The following is a 12,628-nucleotide window of genomic DNA, read 5'->3' as shown; positions in this document are numbered from 1 at the left end:
GTTACTAATAAATTACTGAAAAAATAGTTTGCAAATAAAGAGAAATTTCTTCACTTAGTGAATTTGTTTTGTGCTGCCACAGGAAATGGTTGAGGCAATTAGCTCAGAATTTTCCCAAAGGATACTGGACTTTGTCAAAAAGGAAATCAAGAATAAAAGTAGGAAAATCTCAATAATACAATAAAGTGCATCAGTCAGTCCACTACCAGGGAATTGCATCCAGCTTTGGTCTCCTTATTTATTAAGGAGTGCACTTGGAGGAACAGAAAGTTCATTTTGTCGATTTCTATGACGAAGGGGTTGTCTTATGAGGAAATGTTGAGCTGTTTGGGCCTATGTTATTTGGAGTTTTGAAGATTGAGAGGTGGTTTTTATTGAAACGTACAAGATTCTGAGGGGGCCTTGAGAGGGTATATGCTGAGGATACTTCCTCCAAAAGACCAAAAAGACATGACCCACGATCACTAGTTTCCATACATACAGACAAAGAAAGACACACTTTGCCTAGGACAACACACGCATTCTAGGACAGGTGAAATAAATACATGCATAAGATTTGTTGGAGGCATGATATTCTAATCAGAACTCCATCACAAACACGTCGACTTAGATCCCATCTACCTTCCCTTGAAAAAAAAATCAGAAATGACATCACCCACCTCAAGAAACAAAGACCTATAAATAGAGGCGGGACATACCACCAGCGCTTCACCAGAGACTCTCACTGCTGATGTTACCTAGTCATAGTGACAAAACATCTGAAAACAAACCTTCCAGCTCAGTGAGCTAACTTACATACTTATCATCAACCTGAACTACACATCTTCTCAAAAAATTGCTGATACTTTTGTCTTGTTGGAGAAAACGACAGTTTCAAAATAAGGAGTCTTTCATTTAAGAATGAGATGAGGAGGAATTTCTCTTCAGAATCATCAATCTTTGGAACTGTCTACCTCAGACAGAAGTGGAAGCTGGGTCATTTAAAATATTCAGTTCAGTCTTTTTTTTTAAATCTACAAAAGAGTGGAGGTTTAAAGGGGGAGACAGAAAAATTGAGGTTAGACTACAATTAGATCAGCAATGGTCTTATTGAATCCTGAAGCAGGATAACTTTGTTAGGTGGACTACGCTCACTCCTAATGTACTCATTCATCATATATTTCATTGAATTGTAGAATCCCTACGGTGCGGAAAGAGGCCATTCAGCCCACTGAGTCCACACTGATCCTCTGAAAGACATCCCACCTAGACCCAGCCCAGCTCCCCCATCCTAATCCTGTAACCCCACATTTACCATGGCTAATCCACCTAGCCTGCGTATCTTTGAACTGTGGGAGGAAACCGGAGCATCCAGAGGAAACGAATGTGGATATGAGCAAGAACTTTCAAACTCCAAACAGTCACCCGAGGCTGGGAGTGAACCAAGTCCCTGCTGCTGTGAGGCAGCAGTGCTAACCACTTAGCTATTGTGATATCCTTATTTGAGGAAAAGAGATTGGAATTATGCTGCAAGGCTGAGATAAAATAAATGGAGTGAGAGAAGATTTGTGTCACCTCAATGCAGGTACAGGCTAATTGGGCCAAGTTACTTATTTCTGGGCATTAAATTCTGTGTTATCAATTTTAAAAGGTAACCAAATAAAAGCATATTAAAATAATACAGCAAACCTACAAAGACTTGGTCGTTGTGCTGGCGTCTATATCACATCTTCTAATCATTTAACATTATGCAAACCAAAGCATGTTTTAAGATTCTCAAAACATTTTCTCTCGTCTTGGAATTCCTTTTAATGTGCAATAAATTCTAATTGTTACCAGAGGAATGTATAAGGAATCCAATTACAGGATTATTAATCAATATAGTAGGTCAGTGCTGAAAAGGCAAATTAAATTGTAATACAGGCCCATGCTACATATCTCTATGTCTCTGGAGACAAAAATAGGAATTACTGGAAATGCTCAGCAAGTCTGCCAGCATCAGTGGAGAGAAATCAGAGTTAATATTTTGCGTCAAATGTTCCTCAGAACTCTGGTCTTGAGGTGGATGTTGACAATAAATGCAGAGTTTGAAGAGCCCAGGTGATCCGATAGTTGTCTCTGATTGGTCAGGATTCTGAGCAGAAAGTGCTTCACAACCAGAAAAGGAAAAGATTTATCTCAGTTCCAACAATTGCCAGTATCTTTTCTGTATGACACAGAAACGTGAGAGAAGTCAACAGAAGGCATTACAGCCTTTTTGCTTTGATAAATGATATTTCACAGCTTTCCAGGTTGTCCTGTTACAATAACTGATGGAATGTACAACAATTCTGTTTTTTTTTCTTTCTTTCTGCCTTCTTCTAGAACAGTATTGCTTAAATCATCCAAGCTTTTCATGTGCAGTTTAATTTGTCTTGTTGATCATATTGATTTGTTTCACATCCAAAGAGGCAGTATATGAAGAGTTAATGTCATGTTGGGTGCTCATAGCCATAAGGCACTTTGAGACGTAAATTGTCATGTATTGGAAGTGTGTGCTTATGGTAAAACTCAACCATGCTTGCGAGGCATATGAACTTTACATCCGCTTCTAGGAAGAACTTGGATTCCTAAAGGAAAAAGCAAAAATGGTATTTAGAACAATACTGCTCTACTGCTATCAGGAATACAAACACAATAAATTGAAATCAATAAATATTGAATTTCAGTACAGCTTTATGGTACTATTGGATACCATTGCCTGAAATCTCTGATCATTAATTGGAGTGAATACAAATTTTGAATTCAAAATGTGGATTATATTTTTGTCAGACTTTATATAATTTTTTTTAAATGTCCTAATGTAAACTGTCATGACTACAGAAATAAAGTTCAGAAGGGGACTGACTGGGTTGTTCTCCATTCTCTGGATCAGTGGTGCTGGAAGAGCACAGCAGTTCAGGCAGCATCCAACGGGCAGCGAAATCGATGTTTCGGGCAAAAGCCCTTCATCAGGAATAAAGGCAGCGAGCCGGAAGCTTGGAGAGATAAGCTAGGGGAAGGTGGGAGTGGGGAGAGAGTAGCATAGAGTACAATGGGTGAGTGGTGGAGGAGATGAAGGTGATAGGTCAGGGAGGAGAGGGTGGAGTGGATAGGTGGAAAAGGAGCTAGGCAGGTAGGACAAGTGCGGACAAGTCATGGGGACAGTGCTGAGCTGGAAGTTTGGAACTAGGGTGAGGTGGGGGAAGGGAAAATGAGGAAACTGTTGAAGTCCACATTGATGCCCTGGGGTTGAAGTGTTCCGAGGCGGAAGATGAGGTGTTCTTCCTCCACCACCTCCCTCTGGTGGTGAGGGAGCGGCAGTGAAGGAGGCCCAGGATCTCCATGTCCTCGGCAGAGTGGGAGGGGGAGTTGAAATGTTGGGCCACAGGGCTGTGTGGTTGATTGGTGCGGGTGTCTCGGAGATGTTCCCTAAAGCGCTCTGCTAGGAGGCGCCCAGTCTCCCCAATGTAGAGGAGACCGCATCGGGAACAACGGATACAATAAATGATATTAGTGGATGTGCAGGTACAGCTTTGATGGATGTGGAAGGCTCCTTTAGGGCCTTGGATAGAGGTGAGGGAGGAGGTGTGGGCACAGGTTTTACAGTTCCTACGGTGGCAGGGGAAAGTGCCAGGATGGGAGGGTGGGTCGTAGTGGGGGGGGGGGGGCGTGGACCTGACCAGGTAGTCACGGAGGGAACGGTCTTTGCGGAAGGCAGAAAGGGGTGGGGAGGGAAATATATCCCTGGTGGTGGGGTCTTTTTGAAGATGGCGGAAATGTCGGCGGATGATTTGGTTTATGTGAAGGTTTGTAGGGTGGAGGGTGAGCACCAGGGGCGTTCTGTCCTTGTTACGGTTGGAGGGGTGTGGTCTGAGGGCGGAGGTGCGGGATGTGGACGAGATGTGGGTTGTTCTCCAGAAAGTTGGATTGGATATGAAGAGCCGAATGGCCTCCTATGTTATAATTTCTGTACAGCCAGAATTTTATGCTCCCAAGAGAATGGATTGGCAGCTTTGGGATTGTAAAATCAAGTGGCATGCTGTGCCCATCACTTTCCAGTTTCACTTCAATATAAAGGGAATTGGGTGGGTATTAGGCAGCCCATCTGCTCTTCAGTAATTGAAGCTCTCAAATGGCTATTTGAAACCCTTAAGAGGCCAATCAAAGCCGTTTAAAACTCATGAGATGTGAGAAAAAGAGAAACAAAATGAGATTTTCCATGACAATCTAACCACATCTATAATGTAGCTACATCGATTAGTAGCTTGTGCACTGAGTATCATTGTTTTGGAAGGGTTTCCCAATGAACTGAGATTATGCTCAAAAAGAGGAATACAGAATTAAAACAGCAAATGTAGTTGACTACCCATCATTATTTGTCAAACTTGGTTGCAAAAATATTTAAAGAATGTTTGCTGACCTTTTCAAAAATTCTGTAGTTTCTCACTTTCTTCTCTGAGCCATCCCATACAACTAAAACCTTTTTCAACAGGGCAGAAAGTAGGAAAAATAAATTAAAACAGACCAGTTAATTATCAGTGATGGAGCAAAGAGCACAACTACTATAAATTTTAAGACTGGTACCTTTCCTGCCTTTGAAGAATTCCGTATACAGTACAGTCCATTCTCTGGGTTGGATCTGGGATGTGTAGATATGAACAACCTTTTTGAATAAATGAGAATTATTTTAAACAAGTACTTCAAAAGTCTCTGTACTTTATTAAAACAATTGTATTCACCAGGGAAAGGGTACTGAAAAAAATTCTTATAACTAAAAGCTCACAATTTGCCATCTCTTGATGGACTTCTTCCAAAGAAGATCTAAAGAGAAATAGTTACTGAAATAATAGATACATTGGACTAATTTTCCAGAATTTCCTAGATTCTGGAAATATCCCATAAAACTAGAAAATAGAACTCCTCTATTCAAGAAAAGCAGAGATAGAAAGCAAGAAACTACAGGTCAGTTAGCTTAACATCCGTCAAAGTGAAAATGCCAGAATGTGTTATTAAGGAGGATACAGGGGTGTTTCTCACTACTCTATCTCCTTCATGATATTGAAAAGACCATAAGACCATAAGATGTAGGAGCAGAATTAGGCAATTCAGCCCATCGAGTCTGTTCTACCATTCAATCACGACTAATATGTTTCTCAACCCCACTCTCCTGCTTCTCCCTGTAACCCTTCGATCCCTTTACCAATCAAGAACAAGAATCTATCTCTGTCTTAAATACACTCAATGACTTGTCCTCTACAGCTCTCTGCAGCAATGAATTCCACACACTAGCTGAAGAAATTCCTCCTCACCTCAGTTCTAAAGGTATGCCCACGAGTAGAAACATCTTCTCCATGTTATTCTACCCAGGCTTCTCAGTATTCTGTAAGTTTCAATGAAGTTCCCCCCACAGCCTTCTAAATTCCAATGAGTACAGACCCAGAGTTTTCAATCATTCATTCATCATGTGACAAGCACTTCATCCCCAGGATCATTCTTGGAAACCTCCTCTGGACCCCCTCCAACAACAGCACATCCATCCTGAATTGGAGCCCGGAGCAATATTCAAAATCTAGTCTAACTAGAGCCTTATATATTCTCAGCAGTACATCTTCTCTTACATTTTATCTCTCTTGAAAGAATGTTAACAATGCACTTGCCTTTCCAACTGCCAACTGAACCTGCGTGTTAATCTTAAGAGAATCCTGAATTGGGACTCCCAAATTCCTTTGAGCTTCAGATTTCAAAAGCCTTCCTCCATTTAGAAAATAGTCAAAGCTTTTATTCTTCCTGCCAAAGTGCATAATTACACACTTTCCCTCATTGTGTTTCATTTGCCCATTCTCCTAGCCAGTCCAAGTCCTTTTGTAGCCTTCGGCTTCATTATCATTACCTACTCCTTCACTTATCTTTGTGTCATCTGTAAAGTTAGCCATAATGTCTTCATTAACATATAACATGAATAGATGTGGTCTCTATTTGAACCCCTGCAGAACTCCACTAGTCACTGGCTGCCATCCTGAAAAAGACTTCTTTATCCCTACCCTCTCCCTCTGCCAGTCACCCAATCCTTTTATTAGCAGCCTCCTGTGAGGCATCTTGCTAAAGGCCTTCTAGAAATAGATCACATCTACACTCTGCTTTGTCTAACTTATTCATTACTTCTTCAAAGAATTCTAACAGATTTGTCAGGAACAACCTCTCTTTGCTTAAGCTGAGCTGACTCATCCTATTTTACCATGTACTTCCATGAACTCTCATCCTTAAAAATGGACTGTAAAATCTTACCAACAACTAAGATCAGGCTAATCAGCTGATGGTTTCCTGTCTACGGCATCCCTCCTTTCTTAAGCAGAGGTGATACATTAGCCATTTTCGAGATATATGGGACCTTTGCTGACTCCAGTGATTCCTGCAAGATCACCACCAATGCCTCTACAATCTCTTCAGCTATCTCCTTCACATCTCTGGGGTGTAGTCATAGAGTCATAGAGAAGTACAGCATGGAAACAGACCCTTCAATCCAACCCGTCCATACCAACCAGATATCCCAATATAGTCTAGTCCCACCTGCCAGCACCCGGCCCATATCCCTCCAAACTCTTCCTATTCATATACCCATCCAAATGCCTCTTAAATGTTGCAATTGTATCAGCCTCCACCACATCCTCTGGCAGCTCTTTCCATACACATACCACCTTCTGCGTGAAAAAGTTGCCCCTTAGGTCTCTTTCATATCTTTCCCCTCTAGTTCTGGACTCCCCGACCCCAGGGAAAAGACTTTTTCTATTTATCCTATCCATGCCCCTCAAAATTTGTAAAACTCTATAAGATCACCCCTCAGCCTCCGATGCTCCAGGGAAAACAGCCCCAGCCTGTTCAGCCTCTCCCTGTAGCTCTAATTCTCCAATCCTGGCAACATCCTTGTAAATCTTTTCTGAACTCTTTCAAGTTTCACAACATCCTTCCAATAGGAAGGAGATCAGAATTGCACGCAATATTCCTACAGTGGCCTAACCAATGTCCTGTACAGCCGCAACATGACTCCCAACTCCTGTACTCAATACTCTGACCAATAAAGGAAAGCATACCAAACGCCGCCTTCACTATCCTATCTACCTGCGACTCCACTTTCAAGGAGCTATGAACCTGCACTCCAAGGTCTCTTTGTTCAGCAACACTCCCTAGGACCTTACCATTAAGTATATAAGTCCTGCTAAGATTTGCTTTCCCAAAATGCAGCACCTAGCTGAATTTAACTCCATCTGCCACATCTCAGCCCATTGGCCCATCTGGTCCAGATCCTGTTGTAATCGGAGGTAACCCTCTTCACTGACCACGACACCTCCAATTTTGGTGTCATCTGTAAATTTACTAACTGTACCTCTTATGATCGCATCCAAATCATTGATGTAAATGACAAAAAGTAGAGGGCCCAGCACCGATCCTTGTGGCACTCCACTGGTCACAGGTCTCCAGTCTGAAAAACAACCCTCTACCACCGCCCTCTGTCTTCTACCTTTGAGCCAGTTCTGTATCCAAATGGCTAGTTCTCCCTGTATTCCATGAGATTTAACCTTGCTAATCAGTCTCCCATGGGGAACCTTGTTGAACGCCTTACTAAAGTCCATATAGATCACATCTACTGCTCTGCCCTCATCAATCTTCTTTGTTACTTCTTCAAAAAACTAAATCAAGTTTGTGGGACATGATTTCCCACACACAAAGCCATGTTGACTGAACCGAATCGGTCCTTGCCCTTCCAAATACATGTACATCCTGTCCCTCAGGATTCCCTCCAATAACTTGCCCACCATCGAGGTCAGTCTCACCGGTATATAGTTTCCTGGCTTGTCTTTACCACCCTTCTTAAGCAGTGCCCCCCCTCCTCCATCTGATCTGAATGAATTATCCACCTTCAGACCTTACAGGTTCCCCAGCATGTTCTCCTTCGCGATGTGACCTTCACTCAACTCTGTTCCTTGACTCTTTTGAAGTTCTGGTATGCTGCTGGTGTCTTTCACTGTGAACACTAATGCAATGTAGCTATTCAGTTCCTCTGCCATTTCCTCATTACCTTCTATTACTTCCCCAGCATCATTTTTCAATGGTCCAATGTCCATTCTTGCCGCTCTCTTATCTTTTAGATATCTAAAAATACTCTTGAAACCTTCTTTATGTTACTATCTAGCTTGCCCTCACATTTCATCTTCTGTCTCCTTTTTTTAAAGTTATCGTTGGGCTGATATTTAAAGACTTCCCACTAATCTTCACCATGTTGCATGTTTTTTCTTTTGCTTTTATGCTAAAAGGGGTCTTCTGTTTGCAACGAGGAGGTGGAGAATTTTTTTCTATTAGAAGGTTTCTTCTTTATTAATATGGTACTATAAATATATAATTAGAAAGAGTAAAATAGGGCACTGCACAGTCCAAATTCCTGAAAAAATTTACTATCAAGGCTTACAGAATAATAACCACTTTATCAAAGAACCAGAGGAACGCCACATATACGTCAATGCTTCATCAAACAGCCAACATTGGTGGAAGGAAAGGGGAGAAAATGAACATCTTATAAAATTGAACTGTTGCATTTATCTATGCTCTCTTGATGTATTTAAACAAACCTTCCAAAAATATTGGTGTTCACTTAGAGAGTTATATTGTATACTGCAGGAAGTAAATGCAATTGCATTTCTACAATCGCTTGAAGATTGTAGAAAAGTTGAATGTTGCCATTTAATCCTAATGGTTAGTAATATATCTACGTTTAATGATGCAATAAATAATTACCTCTCAACATCATTGGATTCTGTTGTATTTACAAAGACAGAGGGTGGCAGCTGTACCTGCAATAAAGCCACATAATAAGTAAAGCAAGTAAAATGACATAAAATAAATAAATGTGGTAATTCAGTTGAAGGCATACTTTCATATAGACCCTTTCTATTTTCTGTGGTTGGATTAAAGCACTTTGGGTTAGGTTTAAACTCAAGCGGAGCAGTCATGTTCAGGGGCAATATTTTCTTAAATAAAACGAGCACTGCAAAGAGTACAGAGATCAGAGGCACAGCACTGCAAAGAGTACAGAGATCAGAGGCACAGCACTGCAAAGTGTACAGAGATCAGAGGCACAGCACTGCAAAGAGTACAGAGATCAGAGGCACAGCACTGCAAAGTGTACAGAGATCAGAGGCACAGCACTGCAAAGAGTACAGAGATCAGAGGCACAGCACTGCAAAGAGTACAGAGATCAGAGGCACAGCACTGCAAAGTGTACAGAGATCAGAGGCACAGCACTGCAAAGAGTACAGAGATCAGAGGCACAGCACTGCAAAGTGTACAGAGATCAGAGGCACAGCACTGCAAAGAGTACAGAGATCAGAGGCACAGCACTGCAAAGTGTAAAGAACACTTTCTTTGCTCTGTGGACTAAAAATGAAAAAAAAACATTGCTTTAAATCTAGGAGACTGTGTAAAAAATGCTTGAAATTTTCAAAACAAATCACAGGCATACACTGGGAGCTGTATCTACAAGGTTTATTATTCAAGCAGTGAGAGAGCATTTCAGACAAAATAGCACTACCCAGAGGCAGCCATTTGATTGTTTTTCTTCAATCAGGACCAGTTGTGGACTCAGCACAGTAACAACTATTTGACTGGTTCCTGGGCAGATGACTATAGCAGAAACAGCCAACATGCGAAGAGAAAACATCCATCCACTTTCTTCCCCCTCTCTCTCTATACACTTCTTTGTGGAAAAGTAAAAGGAAATCTTTAGTAGCAAGCTACTCTCCCTTTCTCTGTAAGTTGTTGTCCCTACAAATCCCTTTATGAAAAGAAAAGGAGAAAACCACATTCAGACATACTGCGAGGACAAATCTTCCACCAGTGACTGAAAGACTAAGAATCTGTATATCCACAACTTTGTGTCATTAGCAAATAATCAGAAAGAGTGAAAAGAAGGCTGAAAGAAAACAACTCACCAACATCTCTGATATGGACTACTGCCAGAACTGTGCTCCTCTGACATTTTTTCCCTCTCCACTTACATTTGCTTCTTGTTATCTCTTTATGTCTTTGTTTAGATGTGTATGTGAATTTAAGAATGGGTAGAGTTTTAATTGCGAAGTTATAGATTAGCAATTCAACTTGTTTTGCTATTGATTTAAAGAAACAGTTTGATTACAATAAATCAATATTTTCATGATAATGGAAATCAATCTGATGTGCATATTATTATAATCTGAGCTACACAGTTAGTTAAACAGTTCAGGGTTTTAAAGTAATATTCATATTTGTGACATCTCCAGAAATAATGAGCCTGACTCCAATGCACTATCCCAGTGAATCATTACAAAAAAGTGCAGAGATTGACAGAACAGCAACGTAAGGAATTTGGTCAGTCTGTGACTCCAGAATGAACTAACTGCATCCTGAGTAAAGTCAAAGTGTGTCATCAAAGGAACCATCCAATTGATTGGTTGGTGATATTTTCTCATTTCTCTTTCAAAATTAGTAAGTGTAACTTTTTATCATCTAAATAGTAATGCTCATCAGCAGCAGTCGGATTTATTAATAATAAATTAAGAACCATTAATTCACACATAATAAAGTTGGGATGTCAGGTGACATATTGCCGTTGCAGTAAATATGCTTTGATGGATACTAAATGAAATCCAAGGCAACCAGGCTTGAGGATCTGGCAGCTTGTATGAATGATTGCAGGAGCTAGGAGGAGGAGGAATGAACAGACCATGGCACACAAAGCCATTCGGGGAGGGGAATAAATAGGAATGCAGTGGTGGTAGAAGATAGTATAGGCAAAGGGATGGACACAACTCTTTGCAGCCAATAACAAGAGACTAAAGATTGAGTTGCCTATCTCATGACAAATGTCTAGTCATTTGTCAAAGGCTGGAGATGACATTGCAGTGGGAGGGGAAGGATCCAGTGTTATGGTCCACAGGTGTATCAATGACGTAGCAGAGCTAGGAAGGAGGTTCTGAATAATGAATATCAGCAGCTAGGAGCTGAATTGAAAGCAGAACATTGATGGTAGTAACATTTGAGTTATTTCCTGAGCCTTGATGCCAAATGCGGGGTCTTGCACTTTGGCAAAAAGAATAAAAGCATAGACTACTTTCTAAACGGTGAGAAAATTCATAAAGCCAAAATACAAAGGGATCTGGGAGTGCTAGTAGAGGATTCTCTAAAGGTAAACATGCAGGTTGAGTCCGTGATTAAGAAAGCGAATACATGTTGTCACTTATCTCAAGAGGGTTGGAATATAAAAGCATCGTTGTGCTACTGAGACTTTATAAAGCTCTGGTTAGGCCCCATTTGGAGTACTGTGTCCAGTTTTGGTCCCCACACCTCAGGAAGGACATACTGGCACTGGAACGTGTCTAGCGGAGATTCATACGGATGATCCCTGGAATGGTTGGTCTAACATATGAGGAACAGCTGAGGATCCTGGGATTGTATTCATTGGAGTTTAGTGCTGAAAATGTGTTGCTGGAAAAGCGCAGCAGGTCAGGCAGCATCCAAGGAACAGGAAATTCGACGTTTCGGGCATAAGCCCTACATCAGGAAAGGGCTTATGATTCCTGATGAAGGGCTTATGCCCGAAACGTCGAATTTCTTGTTCCTTGGATGCTGCCTGACCTGCTGCGCTTTTCCAGCAACACATTTTCAGCTCTGATCTCCAGCATCTGCAGACCTCACTTTCTCCTTCATTGAAGTATAGAAGATTAAGGGGAGACTTAATAGAGACGTACAAGATAATACATGGCTTGGAAAGGGTGGATGCTAGGAAACTATTTCCGTTAGGCGAGGAGACTAGGACCCGTGGACACAGCCTTGGAATTAGAGGGGGTCAATTCAGAACAGAATGCGGAGACATTTCTTCAGCCAGAGAGTGGTGGGCCTGTGGAATTCATTGCCGCAGAGTGCAGTGGAGGCTGGGACGCTAAATGTCTTCAAGGCAGAGATTGATAAATTCTTGATGTCACAAGGAATTAAGGGCAACGGGGAGAATGAGGGTAAGTGGAGTTGAAATGCCCATCAGCCATGATTGAATGGCAGAGTGGACCCGATGGGCCGAATGGCCTTACTTCCACTCCTATGTCTTATGGTCTTATGGTCTTGAGCAAATTAGAGTAGGATAATAAGATTCAAGAGATACATGTATAGCATTTTGATACTAGTATTTTGTGTCTGTCTTCACTGTAGAAAAATTAGAAAGCTTCTCAAAGATATTTAGAAATCAAGAGGCCAAAGGAAAGGATGATCTTAAAGCAGTGGGCGGCACGGTGGCACAGTGGTTAGCACTGCTGCCTCACAGCGCCTGAGCCCCGGGTTCAATTCCTGACTCAGGCGACAGACTGTGTGGAGTTTGCACGTTCTCCCCGTGTCTGCGTGGGTTTCCTTCGGGTGCTCCGGTTTCCTCCCACAGTCCAAAGATGTGCGGGCCAGGTGAATTGGCCATGCTAAATTGCCCGTAGTGTTAGGTAAGGGGTAAATGTAGGGGTATGGGTGGGTTGCGCTTCGGCGGGTCGGTGTGGACTTGTAGGGCCGAAGGGCCTGTTTCCACACTGTAAGTCTAATCTAATCTAATCAATTGCCATCATCA

At 41.7% G+C, this 12,628-nt stretch overlaps 1 protein-coding gene across 1 annotated transcript in view; it reads right to left on the bottom strand.

Annotated features, from left to right (window-relative positions):
* Window positions 1-1,763: 1,763 nt before the first annotated feature.
* sh3bp2 (SH3-domain binding protein 2) overlaps window positions 1,764-12,628 on the bottom strand; it is a 128,421-nt gene continuing 117,556 nt past the window's right edge. The window contains exons 11-14 of the mRNA XM_060842792.1: window positions 8,788-8,843; window positions 4,585-4,663; window positions 4,421-4,480; window positions 1,764-2,588 (exon numbers count right to left, since the gene is read on the bottom strand). Of these exons, the coding sequence (XP_060698775.1) occupies window positions 2,451-2,588; window positions 4,421-4,480; window positions 4,585-4,663; window positions 8,788-8,843 (333 nt within the window). The 3' untranslated portion in view covers window positions 1,764-2,450. The remainder of the gene's footprint in view (window positions 2,589-4,420; window positions 4,481-4,584; window positions 4,664-8,787; window positions 8,844-12,628) is intronic.

This window comes from Hemiscyllium ocellatum, chromosome 2 (genome assembly GCF_020745735.1).
Source record: "Hemiscyllium ocellatum isolate sHemOce1 chromosome 2, sHemOce1.pat.X.cur, whole genome shotgun sequence".
NCBI lineage: Eukaryota > Metazoa > Chordata > Chondrichthyes > Orectolobiformes > Hemiscylliidae > Hemiscyllium > Hemiscyllium ocellatum.
Note: the sequence above shows the minus strand (reverse complement) of the source record. Positions and strands in the feature narration are given on the sequence as shown.